The 25216-nt window shown below is 49.5% G+C and overlaps 8 protein-coding genes across 8 annotated transcripts; 3 read left to right on the top strand and 5 right to left on the bottom strand.

The window, feature by feature from the left end:
• Nucleotides 1–556: 556 nt before the first annotated feature.
• On the bottom strand, nucleotides 557–3201 carry EDB82DRAFT_513194 (ferric reductase like transmembrane component-domain-containing protein). Its single transcript, XM_025737655.2, has 3 exons — nucleotides 2332–3201; nucleotides 2030–2230; nucleotides 557–1963 (listed from the first exon to the last, which is right to left on the bottom strand). Exons 1-3 carry the CDS (start codon nucleotides 2818–2820, stop codon nucleotides 896–898), a joined length of 1758 nt encoding a protein of 585 aa, XP_025592494.1. The 5' UTR covers nucleotides 2821–3201; the 3' UTR covers nucleotides 557–895.
• A 1458-nt stretch (nucleotides 3202–4659) lies between these two features.
• On the bottom strand, nucleotides 4660–7086 carry EDB82DRAFT_529313 (uncharacterized protein; the record flags this gene model as incomplete). Its single annotated transcript, XM_025737654.2, has 1 exon — nucleotides 4660–7086. One exon carries the CDS (start codon nucleotides 7084–7086, stop codon nucleotides 4660–4662), a length of 2427 nt encoding a protein of 808 aa, XP_025592493.2.
• A 512-nt stretch (nucleotides 7087–7598) lies between these two features.
• Nucleotides 7599–11959, top strand: EDB82DRAFT_304697 (clustered mitochondria-domain-containing protein). The gene is made up of 4 exons (XM_025737652.2): nucleotides 7599–7772; nucleotides 7967–8041; nucleotides 8107–8165; nucleotides 8224–11959. Exons 1-4 carry the CDS (start codon nucleotides 7736–7738, stop codon nucleotides 11866–11868), a joined length of 3816 nt encoding a protein of 1271 aa, XP_025592492.1. The 5' UTR covers nucleotides 7599–7735; the 3' UTR covers nucleotides 11869–11959.
• Nucleotides 11960–12330: 371 nt separating this feature from the next.
• On the bottom strand, nucleotides 12331–14805 carry EDB82DRAFT_304715 (fork head domain-containing protein). Its single transcript, XM_025737651.2, has 4 exons — nucleotides 14343–14805; nucleotides 13404–14264; nucleotides 12567–13351; nucleotides 12331–12513 (listed from the first exon to the last, which is right to left on the bottom strand). Exons 1-4 carry the CDS (start codon nucleotides 14478–14480, stop codon nucleotides 12441–12443), a joined length of 1857 nt encoding a protein of 618 aa, XP_025592491.1. The 5' UTR covers nucleotides 14481–14805; the 3' UTR covers nucleotides 12331–12440.
• A 1295-nt stretch (nucleotides 14806–16100) lies between these two features.
• On the top strand, nucleotides 16101–18180 carry EDB82DRAFT_304653 (Poly(A) polymerase central domain-containing protein). The gene is made up of 4 exons (XM_065607440.1): nucleotides 16101–16337; nucleotides 16393–17134; nucleotides 17191–17902; nucleotides 17974–18180. The coding sequence occupies exons 1-4, from the start codon at nucleotides 16195–16197 to the stop codon at nucleotides 18096–18098; spliced, it is 1722 nt and encodes a 573-aa protein (XP_065463281.1). The 5' UTR covers nucleotides 16101–16194; the 3' UTR covers nucleotides 18099–18180.
• Nucleotides 18181–18895: 715 nt separating this feature from the next.
• On the bottom strand, nucleotides 18896–20791 carry EDB82DRAFT_513160 (protein DML1). The gene is made up of 4 exons (XM_025737648.2): nucleotides 20588–20791; nucleotides 20334–20533; nucleotides 19311–20273; nucleotides 18896–19251 (listed from the first exon to the last, which is right to left on the bottom strand). Exons 1-4 carry the CDS (start codon nucleotides 20657–20659, stop codon nucleotides 18987–18989), a joined length of 1500 nt encoding a protein of 499 aa, XP_025592488.1. The 5' UTR covers nucleotides 20660–20791; the 3' UTR covers nucleotides 18896–18986.
• Nucleotides 20792–21047: 256 nt separating this feature from the next.
• On the top strand, nucleotides 21048–22073 carry EDB82DRAFT_513158 (uncharacterized protein). Its single transcript, XM_025737647.2, has 2 exons — nucleotides 21048–21428; nucleotides 21486–22073. The coding sequence occupies exons 1-2, from the start codon at nucleotides 21218–21220 to the stop codon at nucleotides 21932–21934; spliced, it is 660 nt and encodes a 219-aa protein (XP_025592487.1). The 5' UTR covers nucleotides 21048–21217; the 3' UTR covers nucleotides 21935–22073.
• Nucleotides 22074–24804, bottom strand: EDB82DRAFT_513156 (uncharacterized protein). The gene is made up of 4 exons (XM_025737646.2): nucleotides 23765–24804; nucleotides 23466–23713; nucleotides 23270–23414; nucleotides 22074–23223 (listed from the first exon to the last, which is right to left on the bottom strand). Exons 1-4 carry the CDS (start codon nucleotides 24366–24368, stop codon nucleotides 22334–22336), a joined length of 1887 nt encoding a protein of 628 aa, XP_025592486.1. The 5' UTR covers nucleotides 24369–24804; the 3' UTR covers nucleotides 22074–22333.
• Between the last annotated feature and the right edge of the window lie 412 nt (nucleotides 24805–25216).

Below are 25216 nucleotides of genomic sequence, written 5' to 3'. Positions count from 1 at the left end.
CACGTGCATCAATAAACTCTCCACCTACAGTGTTCAACGCGTAATATGCTGCCTCGACGTACGTTCTCAGGTCGCTCTATGTATAATTATCCTCCGATCTGAAGTGGATCTACGGATGGAGGGGTGCATTCATGCGGGTCGGAACGAGATCCCAGGCCAGACCTGACGAAAGGGTACGTACGAATGGTTAGATATGCATTCATCAGTGTTGGCTGCTATGGTTTGCTTTCCTACAACGTTTGTTCGAGTGTTGGTGGTTGGGTTCAGTACCAAAAGAAATGGTGTCTCAGTGGAGAAAGTCAAATGACCGTGACTCTGGGTACCAAGGTCAGCGCAGTCCGTCACCTGCCGAGATCTACGCACAAGTCACGGGAGCATTGTCACGCCTGGAAATGGCTGGGGTGGCCTAGTGCCAATCATACTTAGGCACTCCTTACTATCTTTGCAGTGATGATGATAGGCCGTATGCATGTGCTTGGACAGGCGCAACCATAATAAACATCAGCATATGGTAATCAGTTAGCGACGCATATATCAACAATAGACCATGACGAAACACATAACAGACTGAATGATGGCAAAAGGGAAACTATTTATGGTCATTCCTTGTTTGATAATGTTATTGTGTGTAGGTCGCAAAAAGAACCGGAAAAGGAGCGTAGATACACCTCGATCTAAAGTACAGTACATGAAATTTATCTCAAAATTGAGTCTTGCCTAGCAAGTTGCCCAAAGACGGACGGGCATAATCTGGACCGCTAGAATGTCTCAGAATAAAGAGTCGAGAGCCAGAGAGATATTTATCATCTTTGTCTCCCAGGGACGGGGATTGTGAGCTGGTCTGGCCAGCAAGTGCCAAAACTCCAAACACCAGGCTTCCACCAATCAAAGCAGCTTACCAGGTGAACGCCTCTTCAATGAAGTCGATGTGAGATCGATCTTGACGGTTTCGCACGGCCAGTCGAACCTCATCACTTAACGCACCAGGGCCGCACACGGTTACAGCCATGGCGCCGACCTGTTGCTCTTGCTCCATACCCAAGAGAGTGTTGATGTTGGGACGTCCTGGGAACATTTGAACCGTGGATGAAGGACTGTGAATCTCCTTTGTTGATCGAGGCTGACTGACGAAGAGCATAATTCGAAGAACGTCTCTTCTCTTGTCCATGCCGAGAATCTCGGTCATCCAGGGGCGAATCCACTCAAGGTGCTCAGGAGTCTGAATTGTCCAGACCAGCAAGATTCTTCGGGTGGCAACAGTACCTTGGGAGTAGCCCTCGACAAGATGCTTGATGTAAGGAACGGGGTGGGTAATGCCGACTCCACCAGCAAAGAGAACAACAGTGCCGTATGAGTCAAAGGAGTGGTGACCACCATAGGGTCCCTCGGCAAAGCAGCTGGTCTCAAACCTTCCTCCAGGTGCTGAAACGGCCTTCTTGTAGAGACTGTCAGTCATGCCAGTCCTGCCTCGAATGACGAATGAAATTCGCTGCTGCTGCATGGCCAACAGATCCTGGTTGGTGCTGGCCAATCTCTCATTCTTGGGGTCCTCTACGCCATCGTACCAGGCGACAGAGAAGGGATGAGATTGCCAGTAGCTGACGGCGGGCAGGTACAAATAGGCGTGCTGTCCGGGAGCGGCTTTCCAGGGGCGGGCCAGAGTCATCGTCAACCGAACAGCGTTTCCGGGAAGAGCCTCGACAATGGTGCGGGATCGCGATCCTCCGACGTGAGAGCGAAGGATACGCCACAGGCGTGAAGTTCTGTCGAAACTCCAGAGAACAATAACACCATAGACGTAGCAGAGCCACTTGTACAACTGGGGGGATGCGGACAAATGGTAGTACAGGCCAACAACAGCGGCGCAGGCTGCAAGGATGTGGAGAGCCTTGAAGACCTCGTAGAAGCCGTGTCGGAGAGGGCTAGAGGCTTGAATCATCAGGAACACAAAGGAGCAAGTGGCCTAGAAGATGTGAGTGTAAGTAGAGGAGCGTAGCCAGAGTTAGGAAACATAAGCGACTAGACTTACAATGAAACCGGGCAAGATAAAATTGCCTGAAGGAGGAGTGAACGTCCAGCCAGCCTTGCCGTAGTGAGCGATGGTATGGGCAAGGGCCTCGAGAACAACGATACGACCAAACCAACGGTGGAGGAGGTTGTATGTGTCGAAGGAGATGTTCAATAGAGGGATCAAGGGATTGTTTCGCCCAGCCAGTAAGAACAGAGGAACCTTGAATGTTGTTAGTGACGGATATTCAACGTTTGCCAAGAAAAGCCACGCCGTTTGAAACGTAGCTGTTTCTTTCTGTTAGAGTTTGAGTGCAGCCATACCATGTTGACAGTGGAGAGAACGCCAGTACGGTTGCGAATAACACCACAGGCGGCGCTCATGTCGGCAGAATAATCGATGTCGATAACACACCAGACGATGTTGGAGGCGAAGTAGGCGATAAGGAACAATAATTGGAATCTGGTTGGCAGTGTGCCGACATTGATAGCCTTGCTGAGCTGGATCTCGCGGTTGTGTCGCTTGCTGAAGACGGGGGCATAGAGAAGGTTGCGCTTGAGGGACGCGAACCTCTGTGAAGGGATAGCGAAGTAGCGCTGCTTGTCGTTATTGAGGCAAGAAACATGTCGGGTTAGTCGAATGATTCGTTCGCAGACTTTCCAGATAATGACAGCAACGGACACTGAACCGCAGACGATCATGAGGTACTTGGCGAGGTTACCGTTTGTGGTCTCGGCGATTTCCTTGAGGGCCTGTTGCTCTGGGGTGAGCTCGTACCCGGCGCGCGGGAACAATGAGTTGCCGGAACTCATCGTGGTTGATGTTGTGAGAAATAACGAAAGACTGGAAATGAGAACAACAAAGATCGAGGTGTTGAAGAAAACGGATCACTCAAACACAAAGGGAGAATGAAAAAACGAAACCTCCCCAGGAGGAATCGAGTTGAGTTGAAAAATAAAAAAAGAGGTGGCGGCCAAGAGAAATGAAGCAGGAAGGAATGAATGCGCAAGAGATTGCGACGGGCGGGAGAAGTGAGTGTAATGTACGTGCGGAGGGAGAGGTGTGAGATAGAGTGAATGGACGGAAATCGATGGAAACCAGCTCCAGTTCCGAAACAATCAATCAATCAATTCCTACGCCGTCTTTAGGAATGAACGAACAATCGAAACAAGAAAAGAGCAAGGAAGAGTTTTGAAAAACGATATTGCGGAGGTTCTGCCAGCAGGAGCAAGGGATAGTCTAGTAGTGTTAAGTACATACATGCACCCTGACAATCTTGAACAAGGTACAGTTTGCGAGGCTTAACTATGGGTCTACTTCAAATTCCCCAGCAATCATAGCCCAAGCAGATGATTATGAGGCCGCGTGTTGGTCTGTCGTAGAACTACCTACCTAGTGGCCTCGTCCCTTGTATTCTCATAGGATGGGTTTGCCATGCCGTCAAAATCCCACTGTTACATCTGGGGCCCGACTGCTAGGGCAGGCCTAGGCTCAGGGGCAGTTTCAAGATTTACATCAACGTCGTTCAACATGAGCTGATCTGAGTGTGTCATTGGCGAATCAATACAAGCTAGTTTACCCGGCGGCTCTGCTAGCAAATCAAGCCAAGCCAGTGAGTAAGTGCTGCCCGCACTAAGAAGCAACTCAAGATTCATTAGGTTTCATTCAATACATATGTTGTTCTCAGTTATTCTCATCACGCAGTGATTTAGTTGCATTAACACGCTAATCAAGTGTGGCGGTTTCTAATTGCAAATTAAGCATCAAGCTTGCGAGGTCAATAGATCTTCCCTTCTCGTACGGTAATTAGATCCATATCTCGGTACATCACTTACTCACTTACGTAGGCCCACTCAGCGTCTACGTAGCACTGAACATGCCCGATTAGGGGATACAAATAGTAATGGATGTAGTGGCGTCGACTCCGAGTGGCGGAACGATATATCTCAGCACTATGAATCCTGGCGATGCGGGGCTTGGCGGGGATCTTGAAACAAGGGCATTCCCGAAATCTGGTAAACCGCACCGTTACTTAAACCCTAAACGTCGTCTTGGCCGTTCTGGAAACGGCTGTCAATTACCAGGATAGATAACAATTCTCCTGTCATTAGATCCTTCAGCTCAAGTGCATCTGGGCAGGACCTATGTCTCAGCACTGCAGTCTGCCATTTCCAGGAATGACGCAAGACTGCACTGAATGGTCACCCACCACTGTATCTACTGAGGCAAAAGGAAACAAAAAGAAGAAAACTCGAATCTCCTGCTAGCTACAGTAAGTAAGTACGTCTCTCTATTCTGCAAACTACATAGAACAAAATGACTCGGCGGTAACCACCAAAAACTATGGACCAGTCGTCGATCACATCTGCAAAAAGTTGTTGTTTGCGGATTGAGGATGACATCGATTTGGCGGTTTCAAATGGCTCCCGCCCCACTGTGACCGATGTTCTCGTAACCAAATTCTCGGCCCATGAGAGGCGGATGAATATGGTTCTGAGACGTGCACTGAGACGCTTTCATAACATGTGCATATTGATCCTGGTAGCCTGGCGGCAGCCAACTGACAACAACAAAAAGAAAAAGAAAAAGAAAAAAAGAAAGAAAAAAAATCCAGACCTTGAATTAAATATGCCAAAATCACAAATCATCTATCAGAGCAATATGCTAAGTTCATCGTCATCCGTATCGTCTTCTACCTGGACAACCACTGAACCTCCTGGGCCATGAAGTCTGGCCGCCTGCCAGGTCCGCGTGATATCCAAGCGCTTCAGCTTTTTTACTGCTTTTCTTTTAGTAGTTACGTCGATAGTGTTGCCGTTTATATTTCTCTTGCCGATGCTGTAGCTGAGATCTCGCTTCGATGTGGGGGTCGGAGGGAAATATTCACCAAGTTCGTCTTCGCTGTCTTGGCCATCCCTGACAATTAAATCTGTCATGCTGGTTTCGCTCGTATCGTTTTCATCCTCCCTGTCAGTGTCGTCCGTGCCATTATGATTCTCCGCCCCCCTTTCACTTCCCGCGGAGCTATCCTCGTCGTTCCTGTATCTAAGATTGTTACTGTAGACGACCCTAGCCCCTCTTAGGCTCCTAGTCCGGGCTCGACTATCTGGTTGTTGATCTCCGCTTGCTTGGTATCTCGTTCCGTTTTGAATGTGGTTCTGCTGTCTCAGCTCGCTTCGTTGTTTTTGACCAGGGCTGGGCAGAACCCATTCACCAATTCCTTCCTCCCAACACCAGCCCGAAAATATCGTGCTCGTTTCTAGGGTTCCCTTGCCAGGAGCAGGAAGCCTTTCCGCGAAAGCAACATCTCGGAGATCTCTCGTTCTCTGCGCCAGAACAAAGGCCCCGTCAGACACTAAACCGTTCTGAAACCAATCTGGAAGCCCCAGTTCGTTGAATAACATACGAATCTCAGATAAGATATCGTGGCATGGCAAGCGACACGCTTGCCCCCGATATTGTGCGACAGAGCAAGCTAGCAAAAGTGTCTGTCGGTATTGTGTTTGTGTGGGGAATCCGTTTCTTATCAGGAGTTTCAGACAGTCATAAATCGCATGGTTTTTCGTCGTCGAACTGACGACATTTTTGTCGATCATACCGGCAGCTAGGAACCGAGCTAAAACGACAATGAGAAGACCTCTGTTTCGAGAGGTGCCACGACGGCTCTCCTGCTGATATGCGCAAGACTCGAGTATGAACAATAGGCGTCGAACTGAGTGAACCTTCCACGACTCTTTGCCATTCATCTCAGCACCTAGGGTCCATGTCGCTGCTGCTACTGCAGCCAGCACATTCGTCAGAGTCTCATCCTCTGGAGCTTCGCCTGTTTTCATCGCTTTTCCGTCTTCTAGCAGTAGCTGGTTAATTGCCGTACACATGAAATCGACGACTGAGACCACGGGGGTTCTTCTGTGTAGTATAATCTCGATTCCTCGCATCCATACTGACTGAAACGCCCGAGACGTGAGCCAGCTCGGCGGGAGTTTCTTGTCCTTGATAAGAGTTGAAAGGCAACACCAAGATGGGCCGATCGTTCCTTGACCCTGTAGACTTCTCAGGATAGCCCCTAGAGGCTGCACTTCACTACACTCCAATAGCGTACTCGCTGAACCGCATGGTGCGGTCAAGGGGAGCTTCAGACTTGAGACAAGTCGCCCTGCTTCAGCCCTACACTCCAGACTGAGGCAAAGGTCAGCCAACAATCGTACAAAGGGGGGCTCAAAAAGGCCATCTGCGACAGCTGCCGTTAACATGGAAACAGCATGTGCACGAACGACTAGCTTTAGTGATTTCCAACCAATGCTCGTGCTCCCGAAACCTTCAAGTTGCTCGTAAAGCTCTATCGACGCTTTGGATGAGTCCCACTTCAATGACTTTCCTTTCATTGCTGCGGTCTGGCGATCCCATTCTTCTATTACGGCCAAAGCATCCGGAACCTTCCGAAGGCACATTCCTAAAAGCGATTTTGGATGCGCCGACTGGTCAAGCGGATCCGTTGAACTCAGTAAGCCACTTAGCCAACCAAATATTATTTCGTAAATACGGTAGTGACTGTCTGGAACGATCCGGCGGAGCGATTGTAATTCTGTGACTAGTGATGCGGAAACAGTCGCTTTTGACTTAGGAGATTCGGGGAAAGAGGTGAGATCTTGATCTTCTAGGCCAAAGCTACATGGCGCTGGTGTCATGAAGTCAATCCGCCCAACCCGTAAGGGAGTACGTTCAATTTTCATGCTGCCCAAGGTGCGTAGTGATCGTGGGGGGGTCAACGTGGGTGATTCGGCTGGCTTGGCTGGAACTGGGGTCGACCGGCGTCTTCCATAAGTGTATCGGGCTCGTTTTGAGCGCTTCGTGGATTCTTGATCGATGTTCGTTCGCTTCGTGTGGGATGTTGTTTGTGGCTGACGCGCTTCATTGACCAGTTTCCTCAGAGATACTAAACGACACTCGAGCTGCCTCAATAGCCGTTGACACCTTGCAGCAGTCCATATCTGTGTATCTTGCCTGCATCGTTTACTTCCGCCTGTCATGAGGCGATGTGCGGATGAAGGTGGCAATTCATGTTGTTGTTGACTCATGATATACAAGGGGTTCTGAGTAAAAAAATAAAAATATGTACCCTAGTAGCGATGCTATAAAGAATCGAAAACATTAAAGATATTCAAACAAAAAAGAACAATTTAGCATGATCGCATGTACGCAAAAACCGAGTGTGATCAAGATGAAAGTAGATAAAACACTGTAAATGAATGGTTGATATTGCTGGCAAGATAAAGATTGGACCTTGTTTACAAATTTCCCTTTTTGGCTTAGCTTAGCCGTCAGATATTCTGGGGAGGGCCGGCTTCGGTGGGGTTGGACGCTGAAGGGCTCAATATTCCAACTGTACCTCGTTTAACCGCTCAGATTCACAGAGGGCTGAGGTACCATTGCTGTAGGTCATATTCTGAACGCCGCCCGGCTACTTCCATGCCCGCACACCTTTAGCAAGTCCGGGCTTGAAGCCTCAATGCCGGACCATTGCCGCCGCACCGCACCGCACCACAACCCGTCCAATTTTTTTTCATTCTCCCCTCCGTCACGACCTACATCCCACCTTCGAAGAACGTCGTTCAATTGATTGTCTTCCCCCTCCAGTGCATATCCCATCCCATGCCTGGTCTTCCCTTTCTATACCTACCTTTCTTTTGCTCTTGAATTGTTTTTTGAAATCTCCATTCTGTGAATATGGCTTCGGAAACCACTCCTCCCGCTCAGACGCCCGGTATGTATAAATTACTGAATTTGTGAAGCTAGACCGCCCTTGTCAAAGCTGGAAAGTCCAGGGTCATCTACAACGTCGACTCCGTCATTCAAGACGTCTCTTGTAACTCTGACTTGGGGTCACACAGACTTTGTTTGTCTTGTTGCTTTTGTTTCTACTTCCGTTTTGCAAAACTAAGCTAATATGTCTCACAGCGGCTGCGTCCGAGGAGCCCGAGACCAACATGGAGGCCGAAGCCCAAGATCAAGATGTCGACGCTGGGGCCGAAGGTATACTATTGCCCCTCCGATTAGCGATGTGGATGAAATGGCATGGGTGTCTAATTATTCAACAGCGTTAATAAACCTTACCATTGTCTTGCCTGATGCCAATGCTAGCAAGATGCAGATCATGGTTTGTCATTGACTTATACCACCCCACGTCAATAAACCTCATACTCACCAACGTTTAGGTTTCTTCTCAAGAACAGGTTCATGAGATTCGACAATCGATCATTGACCTGCCATCGGCATTCCAGTACACTTGCTTCCACCTCGAATTCAATGGCGAGAAGATTAACGACTTCATCCCGCTTGCTGAAATTCCTGAGCTTGGCACCACACCCGAATTCCACATTGTCCAAGACCCCTATACCGAGAAGGAGGCTCGCATTCACTTTATCCGCATTCGGGAACTTATCGGCGCTTCCGGAGATCGATGCGACACTGCCCAGGGTCTTCTTCCTGGACTTTCTCTCTTCGAAACCGTGGCCGCCGAGGCTCAGAGTAGCGACAACAATGAAGAGCCCTCTGAGGAGTCACCTGTCCAGAACTACGACTTCCAGGCTGTGCCTTCACTTACTGGGCTGATTCCTCCTGTTTCCGAGCCCGCCCCCAAGACAGTAAAGCAGATCTCCTTGTCGTCTTGGAACCCCCCTCCACCCCATCTACGACAGCGTGGCCATCTGCTCTACCTTGTTGTGTCCACCAATGAAGGCGAACAGTACCAGGTCACTTCCCACGTTTCGGGCTTCTACGTCAACAAATCGTCTAATGCCAAATTCGATCCTTTCCCTCGCCCAGCCCCCAAGGGTCAGTCCGCTCACTCTTTGTTGAGTCTGATCGAGCTTGTCTCTCCTTCCTTCACCGAGTCATTCACGAAGCTTCAGGATTACAACAACCTGAAAGATCCCCTCGCCACTTTCCAAATCACCAATGCCATCCCCGCTGCTCCCTGGGTGGTTCCGTCTCCCGACTCGTCGCTCTGCACGCATCTGCCCGACCCTGCACGATCCCAAGAGACCTACCTCCTTAATGGTGTCGAAAACACCGACACTCTGCGGGACTGGAACGAAGAGTTCCAATCAGCCAAGGAGCTTCCCCGCGAATCTGTCCAAGACCGTGTCTTCCGTGAGCGACTTATTTCCAAGCTGTTTGCCGACTATAATGAGGCTGCCACCCGAGGTGCTGTCATGGTCGCGCGTGGCGAGATCGCGCCCTTGAACCCCACAGAATGCAGAGATGCTCAGATCTTTGTCTACAACAACATCTTCTTCTCTTTCGGCGCTGATGGTGTTGGTACATTCACCTCCGAGGGTGGTGATGAGGCTGCCCGTGTCGCTACCGGTAAGGACGTTGCTGGTGTGAAGCTTGTCAACCAACTGGACATTGAGGGACTCTTTACCCCTGCTACCGTAGTTGTTGACTATATGGGAAGCCGAATTGTTGGACAAAGCATCGTTCCTGGAATTTTCAAGCAGCGAGAGCCAGGAGAGAACCAGATCGACTATGGCGCCGTAGACGGCAAGGACACTGTCGCTGCCGATGAGAGATTTGCCCCAGGCTTTGCTCAATTGTCCAAGGCTCTGAAGGTGAAGAAGCACCCTGTTTGGGACAAGGACGGCAAGCGATTCGACTTGGAGGCTAGTGTAGAGACCAAGGGTCTCCTCGGCACAGACGCACGCAAGTACGTTCTGGACTTGTACCGCATTAGTCCCCTGGATATTGCTTGGCTTGACGAGGACGGTCTTCCTGAGGATGGTGATGCTTATCCTCATCGCATGACTGTTCTCCGGCCCGAGCTTGTTGACTCCTTTTCACGATATAAGTTGAAGCAGTGGGTTGATAAGGAGGTTGCTCGTCGTGCTGAGCAGAAGAAAGAGAAGGAAGGCGAGAAGGCAGAGGAAGACAAGAAGACTGAAGAAGGAGAGAAGACTGAGGAGGGCGAGAAGACCGAGGAGGGTGAGAAGACCGAGGAGGGTGAAGGCAATGAGGCTTCAAAGGAGGAGGAGAACCAGCCTAACCTCGCGGACTTTAAGTTCGCTCTTAACCCTGACGCATTCAGTGGACAGGTGCCTCAAACTGATGAAGAGAAGGCCGAATTCGCAGCTGACGAAGAGGAAGTCAGGGCAGCTGGTGCCTACCTCCGCGAACAAGTCATCCCTGACTTGCTCAAGGAGCTTTCCGATTCTGAGATCAGCTTCCCCATGGACGGTCAGTCCTTGAGTCGGCTGTTGCACAAGCGCGGTATCAACGTGAGATACCTGGGCAAGGTCGCCGAGCTCTCAAACGATGGTCGTCTGCGATGCCTCCGCGAGATTTGTGTACAGGATATGGTTTCTCGAGCGTTCAAGCATATTTCTGGTGCCTACCTCCGACATCTACCTGTTCCTGCAGTTCCTGCTGCTGTGTCTCACCTCCTCAACTGTCTGCTCGGACACAAGTTCAACAGCAAGCCTGTTGCTGAGCTTGACTCTGACATTCGCAGCCTTTACGCTGATGCCGATTGGTCGTTTGAAAAGGTCACACCTGAGAGCCTGCGACAGAACATTGAAGAGCAGATTCTCCAACGATTCCGTTACGAACTCGACGAGGAGTGGTACAACACGGTTCGCCCTGTTCAGCTCCTTCGTGAGGTATCTTTGAAGCTCGGTATCCAGGTCCAGGCCAAGGACTACGCTTTCACTGCTGACAAGGCCGCTGCTGCTGCTGCCACCTCGGCCAAGACCGAGAAGCCTCCCGCTAACGGCCAGGCCAACGGAGAATCTAATAGCAGCAAGAAGAAGAAGAAGAACAAGGCCCGTGAGGCTTCTCCTCCTGAGACAGTGATCACTGCCAGCGTTCACACCTTCAGCCCCGACGACATTGTCGACCTAGTACCTTTGATCAAGGACTCATGCCCTCGCAGCGCCCTTGCCGAAGAGGCCCTTGAGGCTGGCCGCATCTCCCTTATCCAGAACCAGAGGAAGCTTGGTCAGGAGCTCCTTCTGGAGTCCCTTTCTTTGCATGAGCAGATCTACGGTATTCTGCACCCTGAGGTTGCTCGTGTATACAACAGCTTGTCCATGCTGTACTATCAGCTTGATGAGAAGGAGGCTGCTGTCGATCTTGCTCGCAAGGCTATTATTGTCGCTGAGAGGACCGTCGGCGTTGATTCGGCTGAGACTCTTCTCAACTACCTCAACTTGAGCTTGTTCCTCCACCAGATTGGCGATAGCAAGGGTGCTCTTGTGTACTCAAAGCACGCTCTCAAGATGTGGAAGATCATCTACGGCCCTGACCACCCAGACTCTATTACGACACTGAACAACGCTGCCGTAATGCTCCAGCACCTCAAGGCATACCACGAGTCTCGACTCTGGTTTGAGGAGTCTCTGCGCGTATGTGAGTCTGTTTTCGGCAAGCAGTCAATCAACACTGCCACCCTGCTTTTCCAGCTTGCGCAGGCTCTTGCTTTGGATCGTGATTCCAAGGCTGCAGTGGCTCGTATGCGCGAGTCCTACAATGTCTTCCTTGCCGAGCTTGGACCTGAGGATAAGAACACCAAGGAGGCTGAAAGCTGGCTCGAACAGCTCACTCAGAACGCTGTAAACATTGCCAAGCACGCCAAGGATGTCGCTACTCGACGACTTCGTAGTGGAATCCGATTCAACACTAATGCCTCGAACCCAGGCGTTCCCAGCGGCGTCGTGCCTAGCCACGCTGGTCCTGGCTCGCAAGTCGATCCTCGCAGTATTGACGAGCTGATAAAGTTCATCGAGGGTGGCGAACATCAGCAATCAAAGAAGCGTACCGGCCGTGGCAATCCTAAGCGACGCGGCCAGGCTGGAGCGCGATAAACTGACATTTATTTAACAACAAAAAAAAATTTCACGATGTTAGTATATGGTTGAGATATTGGCTCACTATTGTGTAAATGTAGACGGCCGGAAAAGCATGGGATTCCATTATATTTATATGGTTACTGGATAGCTGGGTCACAGAAAAGGCCCCTTTACATGGGTTTGGTACGGTTGGTGGTATGGTCGGACGCACGGCGGCGCGTGCACACGTATTTGCATCAATAGGCGCGTTCTCAAAATTTGTACATATATCTATCCATGGCTCTGCTGTTGGCCACTGGCCAGACCATCTTCACTCTTATATATTGTGTTCACACTTCCAAAAAAGTTGTTTTGCCGCTTCTTGTTGAAGTTCAAATCGTCAAATAGTACTAATGCACACTCGTGTTTAAATATCAAAGTACTTTTATGCAGGGCAACCAAAGGCCTCAAGACATTGCATTCATTACTGTCATCAACATTCTTTGGACGCTAACATTATGTGCGCTCACAAGCTGGTGAAATATGGTACAAACACCGGCCAAGACCCAACCCATCAACAACATTAACGCCAGATCATGAAGGGCAACCTACGTATGGCCTTGCAAAATGGAAGCACCCCCACCAACTGGTGCATGGTACGAACCGATACTCTGAAACCCCCTGAAGCATTATGTTAGCAATACATCACGGAACCTGAGAAACAAATTACTTACTTTGTCAGGTCAAAGCCTTGTTCTTCTTCGGCCTCCGTCGGTTCAGTGAGGGGTTGTGGACTTGACTTTTGAGGTCGAGAAGGACTGCTTAAGGGAGACTTATCTCCACGCGGCGGACTGCTACTCTGGGGCAGGACACCCCCAGCTTTAGTAGGACTTATGTCATAACCGCCAAGCGGTTTCAATGGCGTACTACCAATATCTGCGTACTTCCAGAAGGGCGCTGGCGAACTGGTAGGCATGTGCTGGCTAGGTCGTTGAGCTGTGCTCGGCGGTGCGAGCTTGGGGTGCATCCTAGGAGGAGCCGGTGTCACAAATGATCCTCCGTCTTCTTGAAGGTATGATGACGTTAGGGTAGGAGATTGTGGATTGTAGCCAGAGAATGATGAGTCCCTTGCTGGTGTCTTTCTTGGGCGAGGTAAAGGGCTTCCATCGATTGTCATAGTCGCACTCCTGCCAAAAGACCGGTCTGGCGTTGACTGGGCAATGAGTAGCGAGGGTTTTGGGGGTGGTGAAGCAGGAGGCGAGCCCCGTCGCTTACGAGCCGACGGGGGTTCTCTCGACGCCATGTCCCTTGGGCCATGTGTGATATAGGCAAGTTGATTTGGAGATGAGGGGGCGGATGATCCACGGTGACCGCCGCGACCGACACGATAGGCATTCCGTACCATCTCCTCCCTGGCTTCAGGTACAATCTGCCACTTCATACCTTTTCCGGGCTCATCTGTCGACCGAGCAACTTTGTCAAATGACTTGTTGAGCGAGAGATTGTGTCTAATCGAGTTCTATAAGATGTGAGCGGTCGAACAGGGGTTGTATACGTCCAGTGAGACTTACCTGCCAGCCAGCAGCTTGCTGATGACGATAGTACGCATACGTGTTCATGATGTAGTTATAGATGCCGTTCAGATTGAGCTTTCCATCGGGCGCGTTCAGAATAGCCTGCGTTATCATTTGAGCATAGCTGTATTGTGGTTTAATGTGCTGGTTCTCATCCTGGCTCAGGTCAACACCATTGGCGCCAACCATGACAGCCGGTGTACTTGTAGCCGGTGACTTGATGGCAATCTGAGTCGATGGGGGTGTTCCCGGTCGCTTATATTCAGGAGGTGCCGGCGCAATGAGAGGCTGCCGGCGTGATGCCCGGGACTGTGGGGTATGAACGCTAACGCCGGCGCGTTGTAGATAGACGGGGTGAACAGTCAAAGGAGTGATTTCAGATGGCAGGACGAACATCATCTCGACATTTCCAATCTCAATAACCTCGCCACTTGTGAGAGGGTGCGACTGGCCGGCCTTGACGGGCTGGCTATCCACCTTGGCACCATTGCGGCCTTTGACACGAAGAAACCACTTCTCGTCCTTGGAATCGAAAGAGATGGTGGCATGCTCGCGCGATACCATTTTGCTGGGGCCCAGATCGATGTGAATATATGAATCGTCCTCTTCTGAGCCGACAGGCTGCGAGTTGTGTGAAGTTTCGGGAGCTCGGCCTATATTGACATTGAGTTTGGTGATGTAGAATGTCCAATCTTGTGCAGCAACTTTGGCATAAGCCTTGACGCCGTCGCCTTTGGCCTCGTGAATGACATTTGCATGGTCTTTGCTAGCTTGCACATCTTGGCTGCGAAGGTGCTGCGTGATTTGCGATACCAGTTGATCGTCGTTGGGCGCGGGGGGTTCTTCGTCTTCTAGGACCTGGAAGGACAGGAACAGTCAAAGTCAGCAGGTGCGGACGTAGGCGCGAATGTAACAGTGGCAGTATATGCAACGCACCTTCTTGCGACGTTTTGCTGGACGACTGGGCGAGGACTCTTCGATTTCGACGTCGACTGGCGAAGTAACTGTGGTCGCAGTCGCGGCTTTACGCGGTTCGCGACGAGCCCTAGAGGCTCTCTTTGCCGATGGTGGCATGGTGCGCAGAGTCAGAGCTTGCAGATTAGATAGCGTATATCGACAAACAGATGTGTAACGGCGAGATTTAAAAAGAACAAAACGAGAGAGCTAAGTTTTTTTCGAAAGCGTTTGTGGAAATTTGACCGTCAGCAATATTGTAAGTCTCCCTGGCGATGGACGTTTTTTGTGCCCTTGAGGTTGAAGTGAACGGGCAGCAAAGTCGTGTCGTCAATCAACCAACCCAACGTATTGGATCGTCTAACTGACTAGACTAGGTACCATAGGTAGGCACTGTAGCAAATAAATGCCTTTTAAAGTTCGCACCGCGTTCGCGTTGAATTTTAGTGTCATTGAGTGGCAGGGCCATAGCAGGACCGTGGGCTGGGATGTGGGTACATGTACCGATTTGTGCATATTCGAACCCCGTTGAGTGAATTCGAGACACCTCGATCAGTAACATACCTGACAAGGGGCTGGTTGCCCGCTGTGGTCGTATGTATAGTGAATTGTCTGTAAGGGGGTCCCACTAGCGCAGACAACGTCATTGGGGAGGAAGGCAGGGCAAGGCAAGGCAGGGCAGGTAAGTTGTACCTTGTAGTTGGTCGGTTGGGTTTGATATCTAAAAAAGAATGATGAGGTTACCAGTCTGATTCTGTTGCAGATTGGTAGGTATGATTGTGTTTTAACTTGATGGTTCAAATTGAGCAATTCTGCTAATGTTACTCATTTATTTCTACCTAGGTTTTAGTGATATCCTCAGGTAAGTGCCTTGAGGAATTTCATACACATAGTATTTAGTGGGTTTCAGTGGAGGACTCACTGCACATGCAGAGAGTGTTGTTAGTGTCTCCAGGCAGCTTTTCCCTGATAATTGAATATTCTGGGCTCCCCCATACTTTTGCGTGATGTGATGTGTACATGCGCACATGCACATGCACATGCGTAACCTTGAATAACTCCAGCCTCGAGATTAGAGGGCTGTTTGTTTATTGAGCTTTTGACTCTGATTGTGTTCAGTGTCAGCTAATACTAAGGGATACAAAACAATGAATCAGACCTCCCGTTGAGATAACAGCGGATAGGTCAAACCAATTATTGATATTGTATCTGCCCCTCGAAAATATAGTCAATTAAATAAGTCAGCAAAGGTACAATATACAGGTACAAGGAACGAACCTTAGTTTACCGGCACGTCCGTTTATCCACAAACCTCCAGTTGACCAATATCCATGTCTGCAGGTTGTCGGCGGGGACCTAGTTTAGGTACGTCGCGTTTGTGCAGCCTCGTTGTGCCTTATTGTACCTGCTAAGGTAGTCAGCCAGAACACTCTTTCGTTACCCAGAAAAAAAATACCAAACAAAAAACCACCTTCTTTCATCACACAGCAACAACTCACGGTATTACTTCGATCTTATTCTTTACCCTTGAGAACCGACCATCGCCAATATTCTTCTTCATACCGAAACGGAATCGCCCTCTCAAGCCCAGCCTCTCCCTTGCGCAACGGTACCCTTGGAGAGGCTTGAAAGCTGTTGTAGTGTAATCAGTCTTCCAAGTAAACCGAGCCGACTATATTCCACCCAACTGGTCTCTGTTGTTTCAATCCTCGCTCGATCGCCCGCGCCTGGCTTGGCCCCAGGTTTCCTTCCAACCATTGTCGCTCCTTAACCGTCTTCTCATACCGATTTTCAATTACGCATCATCGATCAAAGTACTTGCTGCAGTAGAGCCATGTCATCTGAACAGGCCTTCGGCGTAACGCCTCCAATTTCCGTTCAGCTTCCAACTGAGGCAGAGTTGCGTCAGTCTGACGCTCTTCTGGAAGAGCTCAAACGTCAAAAGACATTCGAGAGCCCGGCAGAGACAGCCAAAAGGTCAGTCAATGCATCTCGAGCGCGTCGCGATCACCATCTAATCCATTCGCTACAGAGAAGAAGTCCTAGCCTCGATCCAAATCATTTGCGATGCATTCGTCCGCCGAGTCGCCGAAGAGAAAGAACCCAAGAACGAAGTTCTCGTTCGAAATGCGAGAGGCAGAGTCTTCACGTACGGCAGTTACCGACTTGGTGTTTATGGTCCCGGCTCCGATATTGATACCCTTATCGTCGCGCCCAAATACGTAACCCGGGAGGACTATTTCAAATATTTTCCCGATTTGCTGGTCTCGATGGCTCCCAAGGACGCAATCACCGATATGGCTGTTGTGACTGATGCGTTTGTTCCTATTATCAAGTTTGAGTACTTCGGCATCAGTATCGATTTGATTTTCTCCAGGATCATCCAGAAGCAATTGGCACCGGACTTTAAGGATCTCAAGGACTCTGGCTTGCTGCGCGGACTGGATGAAGCAGAGCTGCGGTCTCTCAACGGCACGCGAGTAACGGATGAAATTCTCACCCTGGTACCGGAGCAAAGCACTTTCAAAAACGCTTTACGAGCGATCAAACTATGGGCGCAACGCCGCGCCGTTTATGCCAACATTATGGGCTTCCCTGGTGGTGTAGCATGGGCCATGCTTGTCGCGCGCGTCTGCCAACTTTATCCCAAAGCTACGCCAGCAGTTATCGTCAACAAATTTTTCCTGGTTATTAGTCAGTGGCGCTGGCCGCAACCTGTTCTTCTCAAGCCAATTGAGGGCGGTCCTCTGCCCGTTCGTGTTTGGAACCCCAAGGTATGTGTAATCTCAATACCAACTAAGAAACAACCTGCTAATCCCATTTTCTTCAGTTATATAAAGGTGACACTTTTCATCTTATGCCAGTCATCACTCCCGCCTATCCTTCAATGTGCGCAACCTTCAATATCACCCGTTCGTCGATGACAATCATCAATCGAGAACTCAAACGAGCTCTCCAGATCTCGGAGAGCATCATGGTCGGCACACGCCCTTGGAGCGATCTCTTCGCCAAGCATTCGTTCTTCACAGCCGGTTACAAATACTACATCTCCGTGGTCTCCGCTGCGAAAACAAAAGAGTCCCACACAATTTGGTCCGGCTATGTCGAATCCAAGGTCCGAATGTTGGTACAGAAGCTCGAGCAGCATCAATCCATTGCTCTGGCCCATCCTTTCAATAAGGGATACGAGCGACACCACCGATGTCAGAACGAGAAGGAAATCGAATCTGTGCAGGAAGGTAGCCTTGACTTTTTGTGTAAGGAAGATGCCACGGAGCCTACCACTATCAAGATTGAGCCTGCGGTAGCCGAATTGCCAATTAAGACTGAGAATGGGGAGAACGGTAAATCCATCAAAGCTGAGAGTGGTGAGAATGGATTGACTGTCAAATCTGAAACTACAGAAGATAATGATCCTATCACCGCCGAACTCATCAAATCTGAGACACCCAACGATTCCAAACCTTCGGAAACATCTGCGGTAAGCGGTGCGACTGATGTTTACACGACCACACATTACATCGGTCTGGAGCTGGCCGCTGGTAAGTACTGCCCCCGGCACGGTTCCGGCAGCTCTGCAGCGATTCGACGGTATCCAACACTAACTCTACAGGCGCCAAATCACTTGATCTGTCTTATCAGGTCGAGGAATTCAAGGAACTCTGTACCTCTTGGCAAAAATACAAGGATGATTTGAAGGATGTTGTGTCTATCGGTATTCAACACGTCCGAAAGTGAGTTCTGCACATGTATTCCAGACACCAGTACACCATGGCTTGCTGACCTTGAAATAGTTTCAACCTACCAGATGACGTATTCGAGGACGGCGAGAAAAAGCCCCAGAAAAAGTCTGCAGCTAAGGGCGCAGCAAACAACAAGAAACGCGGACCCCCAGAGGTATTTATGCATCACCACGCGAACTCCCATTGCTGGCGACGTTGCCCTGTTCCAAACGGCACCTCCTCTGACCTGACGCATCGTACTAATGCTGTCCCTAGGAAACGCCGCCCCCTGCAAAGAGACAGCAATCTTCGATTGCGGCCGCGGGCTGAGCAGCTTTACACACACCGGACATGTCAAGAGATGACCGACTCGAAAGACTTGGACATTAACCTGGATGTGCACTTTGCACCACATATAAAGAACCGGCAAGTCCATAAGCGGCTTCACGACTGGGCTTTGACAAACAACCACACTAACTTAAAGATATAAAAAAAAGTACCCCTTCATCTGGACTGAACTGCATCAACTTGGTAAGTTGGCAGTCGCATCCTGATCTACCAACGCATTGCCGGTGGCACTGCAACGAATGGAAGATTGAATAATCTATATTAATATCAGCAGAGGCGACCGTAATTTACGGAAAGGCAGCTGGCAAAAGCGATACGCATGTTGTTCATTACAACATGACCAAGGTTAGGAGCTGCCTCGATACCATGCTCTTGAAGCTGTAATCCTACATCAATTTCATATGTACTTAGGAACGTGGCCTTACTAGATCAATACAACGCTTGGGGGGCGCAAAGAGCCCCTGAATTTCGCTCAAAGTCTTGTTCAATTCACAATTCAGTGACCAGCCATCGCGGCTTTTATGAATGTGTCGTTCTAGATTAGGTATTCCCACCCTTATAGATCATCATCATCCTCATCGCTGCCACTGAACCAGCCCTCCTGATAGGCATCCGCCAGCTCTGCCAAACCATTGCCAAGGTCCTCCCTCTCGTTGACTGATACGAGGCGGGCAGATTCTGTCCGTAGATTTCTAATGCGTTGCACTATGGAGCTGTTGGTTGAAAGTGTAGTCTGTAGACTGACGTCGGAATTGCCCGCCAGCTGGGGGTAAATCTGAGGGTAGGCGTCCAGCAAAGGGAATCTGAGAGCTGAGTCATACCTAGTTCACTGTTAACATCCATTCATCAACCAAGCACATAGTAAACAAAAACGACATACTTTCGTACGATCGAGTTCCCTATTATAGGGCGTTCCCCGAGAGCAAGATGCTTAGGGGCATCCTCATCATCGTGTCCCAGGGGATCAAGATCTCGACAAGACAAGATTTCACCAAAAACGTGCTTGTGAGTATCGAGCCTAGCAATGTGCTGTCTGCTCCAAACTCTCCCTATTTGGAAGAAATCGACGTTGATGCGGCTGCCTTTTGGTGAATCTTTCACGGGTGCTAGAGACATGCGCATGCTCGCCAGAGGCTGGTTTCCATTGACGTTCAAACTCTCGGCCAGCACATCTAGTGAGCCTGCCTGTTCTGAAGATCCCTGTGCGAGTCTCGAGGGCAGAGTGGCCGTCTCTATAGCGGCCGCCATAAGAGCAGATGTATGCCAGGGTGACCGACGATCCATGGATACTGAAGCTGGCATGTCCTCTTCAGGCAGGGCCAAAGGAACGACTGTGGAAGCTTGTGTACAGAGTTGTTCGATGCTGTGAGCGGTATTCGCGAGGCGAAGCTGGCGCTTAGCTCGGGAGATATCGAGCAATGGGCTTTGCAGGCCCCAGGTCCAGATGGTTGTTTTTGGAAACTCATCCCTCAAAGACTCGAGGTATGAAGATGTGAAACCGCCCCAGGCATTGTCGATGGTAGTAAATACTTGTATCCCCTGCATTCGATCACATTCTTCCGCAAAGGGTCTGAAGTCGCGGTCCACGAGCTCATGTTCCCTGTCGAGCATGGAGAAGAGTTCTGTTCCCATGGAGAATCGCTCAAAGGGCATGGTGGTCGAGTTGAGCTCAAAATCATACAGCTGATTCAACGACTTTGGGTGAAAATAGACTCGGGAGAAATCAGACCAGTATCGCACGTTTGAGGTTGTCAGCTGTGCAGGTTCAGCACCTGCATCCAGACTCTGCTGGTATGCGCTGGGGTCGATAGGCGTCTGCTTGTGCACAACCGGTTGGCCTGACCTGTGGAAGAGTCAGCAACATATCGGAGGACTGCAAGCTTGTTACGATCCGGATGCTTACCATAATGCCTCTGGAGCCGACTCTGATTCGGCCTCATAGAGTGCGTTGATCTTGCGTAACGAGCCAAAGCCGCCTTTGAGGTCGTATATGACAGTTCGTGGGAGAAAGGTTTCAGAGCCATCGGCACCTAAACCAGCACGCCAGTGAACGTTATGGTCGATGGGAGATTTCTCATTACTGGAGTATGTAAAGTAAGATTCCTTTGGTCTAATTAGTTGTTACATATTGAGTACTGGTGTCGGACAGTACGATACCTGGGTGTTCCAAAAGTGAGTAGCTGTGTAATTGCTGAGCTGACCCAGCTGCAGGGTGACGATTTCTCGCATTGTATAGTTCTTTTAATAGTTCAGGCTCTTTAAGACAACCGAGGAAATGGATCTACTAAATAGCGACCAGAATATCGATATCTCGATGATATGTAAACAGTCTTAGTTTCATTCTACAAAGACTGGTAGAGATGAAACTAGTACACACAATTAATTACCCTAGACACTGAGGGCCAGCATTTCTACATCATACCCTAAGAAGCTTATCTAATCATTCAATTCATCAACGAGATATTTAGCTTTTAACTATGAGAAAATGCTATTAAGGATTCTCATACATCTGCTCAGAAACGAGTTATTAATTTAATAGATAAATTTCTATGAGTTCCCGGTTGTCTCTGGTCTGTCTGGGTACTAGTAGGACAGTGTCGGCAGTGAGGTAACTACTAAATAGTGGGAGTCCATTATGTCATTGGCGCGGTAGCACTTATAGCATTCATTAACATCACGAGGTGTCCGTATGGAGCTCAAAACTCACGGACCTGAAAGAACCATTTATCATCTCGCTCTCTATATAAAACCATACAATATTCCAGCAAAGAAACACACTCTCATAAAATGTCTCAAGATACTTCCGGTGCCACTGCTACTGGCGATACAAACACAAACACTGGGTTCTGGACGGAACTCGACTCATGGAAGACACCCGTCACCAAGGAAGTCGGCCCTACAGTAGAAGTCGGATCTAAAGCGCCATGGTCTCAATATCTCCGTTTACCAGATGGAAAACCTACATTAGTAGTATTCCTCCGCCACTGTGGATGCCCTTGTAACTAATCCGACCTGTCCATTTTGCCAGGGTCTTGCTGCTAACATACTTCTCAAGTTGCTGAGAAAACCTTCAGGTCTCTTACCGACCTCTCAGACAAGGTCCCAAATGTCCACTGTATTGCTGTCTCCCACTCATCAGAAGAAGCCACAGACAAATGGCTGCCTCAAGTCGGTGGTACTTGGAACGTTGACATGGTAATCGATGAGGAGCGAGATCTGTATGCCAAATGGGGTTTGGGTATCTCATCGACATGGCATGCTGTGAACCCCTTCACAATGTGGAATGTATTCAGTCTCGGTAAGAATGAGGGCATATGGAACAGACCGACAGAGAGCGGCTCGCGATGGCAGACAGGCGGGGCTTTTGCTGTTGACCGTGATGGAACTGTCCGTTGGGTGCAGGTGGCAAGAACAGCAGACGATATGCCTGATCTCAAGGCGGCCATGACCGCACTTGGATTCCCACCTCCAGAGGACAAACGCCGTTCTAGACACGATTTCTAAGATACTCTCGTCATGTTAACTGGGAAGCACGGATATATACAAACTCTAGACATAGTGACCCAAACTCTCATATTCTTTTCCATTTCCAGACAAATGTCAAGATTTTCCCCAAACAAACTGCCATGTCTGACTATCCAGTCCAATTCATCAGAGACGTAAAAGGTAATGCCATATCCGTCACCTTTTGTACTGTATCCTGGGTTATGATATGATAGTATTACCAGCCACGTTGGCGAAATATATGATTGTGATATTCATTGGGTATCTTGTAACTATACATCATCCAGACGCTCCCTGTTGTATCCTTGCCGAGCCTTCTGAATAGGTTATGTACCTAGTTGTGAGTCGTACACAGCCAGCGCGCTTGTCTTCGAGAAATCAAAGACTGTCTCTCACCCTCTAGAAGGACAGAACCATGCTCAACCGACCAACTTCAAAGCCGCCTCTCCTCGATTCCATGACAGAGCACATCCCGTCGGACAAACCGGTGTGCACAATTTTAGAGGCCACCAGCCCAACCAAACCAACGCTGCTGACCATTTCTAATGCAAGCATGCCTTTCTGTTTAAGAGTTCCTCCTATATCCAGTAGACCCAAGGGATCCTGGTGGGTAGGCGTTGGGTCCCTTCGTTTCTTGGAACGAGTCTTTTTATGAGTTTTAGGAACATGAACAAGGCTTGACTCTCGTGCAGCAGCATTTGAGATAGCTCTCTCTTCCATCAGGTGGTAGAGTCTTTCTGACTGGAGACTCTGACGTAGGTTATTTGCCCAATTATAAAGTTCCAATCGGTCCCAACTTGGAGTTCGTCTGAATGACCTCAATCTCCACGCCCTTTCGGGAATAGATCGCGATACCACGGTCCCGCTCGATAGGGCGTTTTGTAGCAAGTTGTCGCCATGGTCGCGACGCCACTTGATACATTTAACAGCTGTGGAATGGCGTAGTCGAGCGCTGCCATCCAAAGAGAAGATATGATCAACTAATCGGTTCAAATCAGTCGGAACCAGCGGCGCGATGTAATCGGAGTTCATGAGGACACTGGCATCCATAGTGTCATGGTCTGGTTGGGATTCTGTAGAGACAGCGTACACGCACTCCGACTCTTCTGAGGCTCTAGGGCCTTCGAAAGAGAAGAAGTCGACCTCCTTGTTGACCAGATACTTCACCACTTGTTGCTTGATATGCATAATCTTTTCCGGATCGAGCTCATCAGCCCGGGCAAGAATAGGGATAACATTCGTCATGCGTTGAGCGCGTTTGATATACTCTGCATCTTCTTGTCCGAGTCCTAAACACGTTAGTGAACGCCTTCCGATTGTGACGAATGAACTTACCACTATGGGGGATGAGGTAGAGCAAAGTGTCCACAACTGGTTCCCCGCCAGAGTTTACCAAATTAAAGAGATCCAAGTCAGCCATGGGTTTATTCATGAGGGATGTCAAATGCGACTCGACGTAATGAAGATCACGCCAGGGTCCCTGAGACATTATTAGCATGCAACAGTGGCAGTTTGTTGTGGTGTTACGTACAGAGGTGCCATGTTGGTGACCCGGGCTTTCGACGAAACACACGTTTCTATCTAGGACATCACCAGTAGCTGAAAGTCGTTTCCGTGTTGTTACAGTGAGCTCTGAATCAGATCGCCACCATGGCTGCGGACGAGAACTGGCGTATGTCTCGGTAGCATGGACTGCGTTGTGATCCTCTATTGGGTCCATGTGTACGATATGCTCGCAACGTTCTGCCAAAGTTTTGATAAGTGAGGTTTTGCCAATACCTGCGCAAGATTAGAGATTGGTCTAGTCCATTTTGCGAATTATTCACTTACCACTTTGCCCAGCTACCATGATTTTCAGTTTGCCCAGGGATTTACCCACCTCGGAAAAGGGACGGCGTCGAGGAACCGTCAAGCTGGGCATGATGAATTGAGGTATCGTGTTTTGGTCGGCTTCGTCGTTGTACGCCAAGTCTGACACAGATAGAGATGCATGCTGACCCAAATCACTTTGAGCATCAATAGAGGGCCCAGCGAGGGAGAAACTTTGCGAAGACATGCTCATGACAGACCCGGAATGCGAGAGCCCGATCAAAGATGGAGTGCCTGGTTGAGATAGCAAATGGAAGGGTTCTTGTTCAGCGGCCAGTTCCTCCGACTCGTCCGATTCCGAAGCAGGAGACGTAGGCTTGTTAACGGTACGATGAGGCGAACGTCGCTGGCGCGGGGTTGATGGGCAGCGTGAGTTACGACTACACTTGCGCTTATCGCTTTGCTGGCGAAACCGCGGGCGGGAGCGATCTCGACGATTGTCAAGGTCTGCCTCGGTGGTAATGAAGCACGTAGTAGGGACTGTTGTAGAACCGCGTACCAAACTATCTGTCCGGTCTGGAGCCCGGGTGTTGAGGGGATGATTCGTAGGCAAGACAGGTCTCATTGTTATGTTTGAAAGGGCCTCAGCGGCGTGTTTATACGAAAAAGGATGCAGAGGCGATTTGTACTGTTAGGTGCATATCACGACGCCTCGTAGTGGAAGAAGTGAGAAGAGGTACGAGAATTCGAGTGCAACAAGGGAAAGAAGGAGATGAGAAGCGAATATTCGAGGTTGAACGTGATTAAGTAGGACTAGCGTAGCACGTAAGCCGACGAATGTTTGTGCAAACGCAACGAAGATAGATTTCAATAGACAAAAGTGATGGATGTGATAGAAAGAAGAAGGACAAAGAAAGTGAATAGCGAGCCGTAGGCATGTATCTATGATACATACCTCTAGTACTCAACGACACTGGTATATACTTGCCTCAGCTCAGACGGGACAACCCCCGGTACATGCCCCTTCTATGGGGGAGAACATGGGGGGACCTCCCTGAGCACATACCTACGTCTAGCAGGAGCTTCTAATTTACAGCCCCAGCACGTAGATAGATACCTTATCTGGTAGGTGGGGGTGCCTGGAACCCCATAGCCAGGTGCTTGTGCCTCTGATATGACGACGCTAACTGCGACCCGTGACACGCTATGGCCAATTGACACCCGCTAGTTCCCTTTTCACGTTGAGCGCACTGTTATCGCTGGTCAGAATCTGGTCCGTTTCTGTCGATCCCCTCCTTCTCAACACATTGTGACTGGACCACTGATTCCCCTCTATTGGGCGGCAACAAAGACCATACAACAAGAATCATTCCATTCGTTTATCGGCTTTGGAACAATTACTCAACCCATCTCCGACTCTCAGCTGCGGTTTCATACACGCAAGAGGTCCGTCTGCGACACCCAAAGCGAGAA

Source organism: Fusarium venenatum, assembly GCF_020744135.1.
Source record: "Fusarium venenatum strain MPI-CAGE-CH-0201 chromosome Unknown EDB82scaffold_4, whole genome shotgun sequence".
Taxonomy (NCBI): domain Eukaryota; kingdom Fungi; phylum Ascomycota; class Sordariomycetes; order Hypocreales; family Nectriaceae; genus Fusarium; species Fusarium venenatum.
The sequence above is the reverse complement of the archived record's forward strand: the minus strand, read 5'-3'. Positions and strand labels throughout refer to the sequence as shown.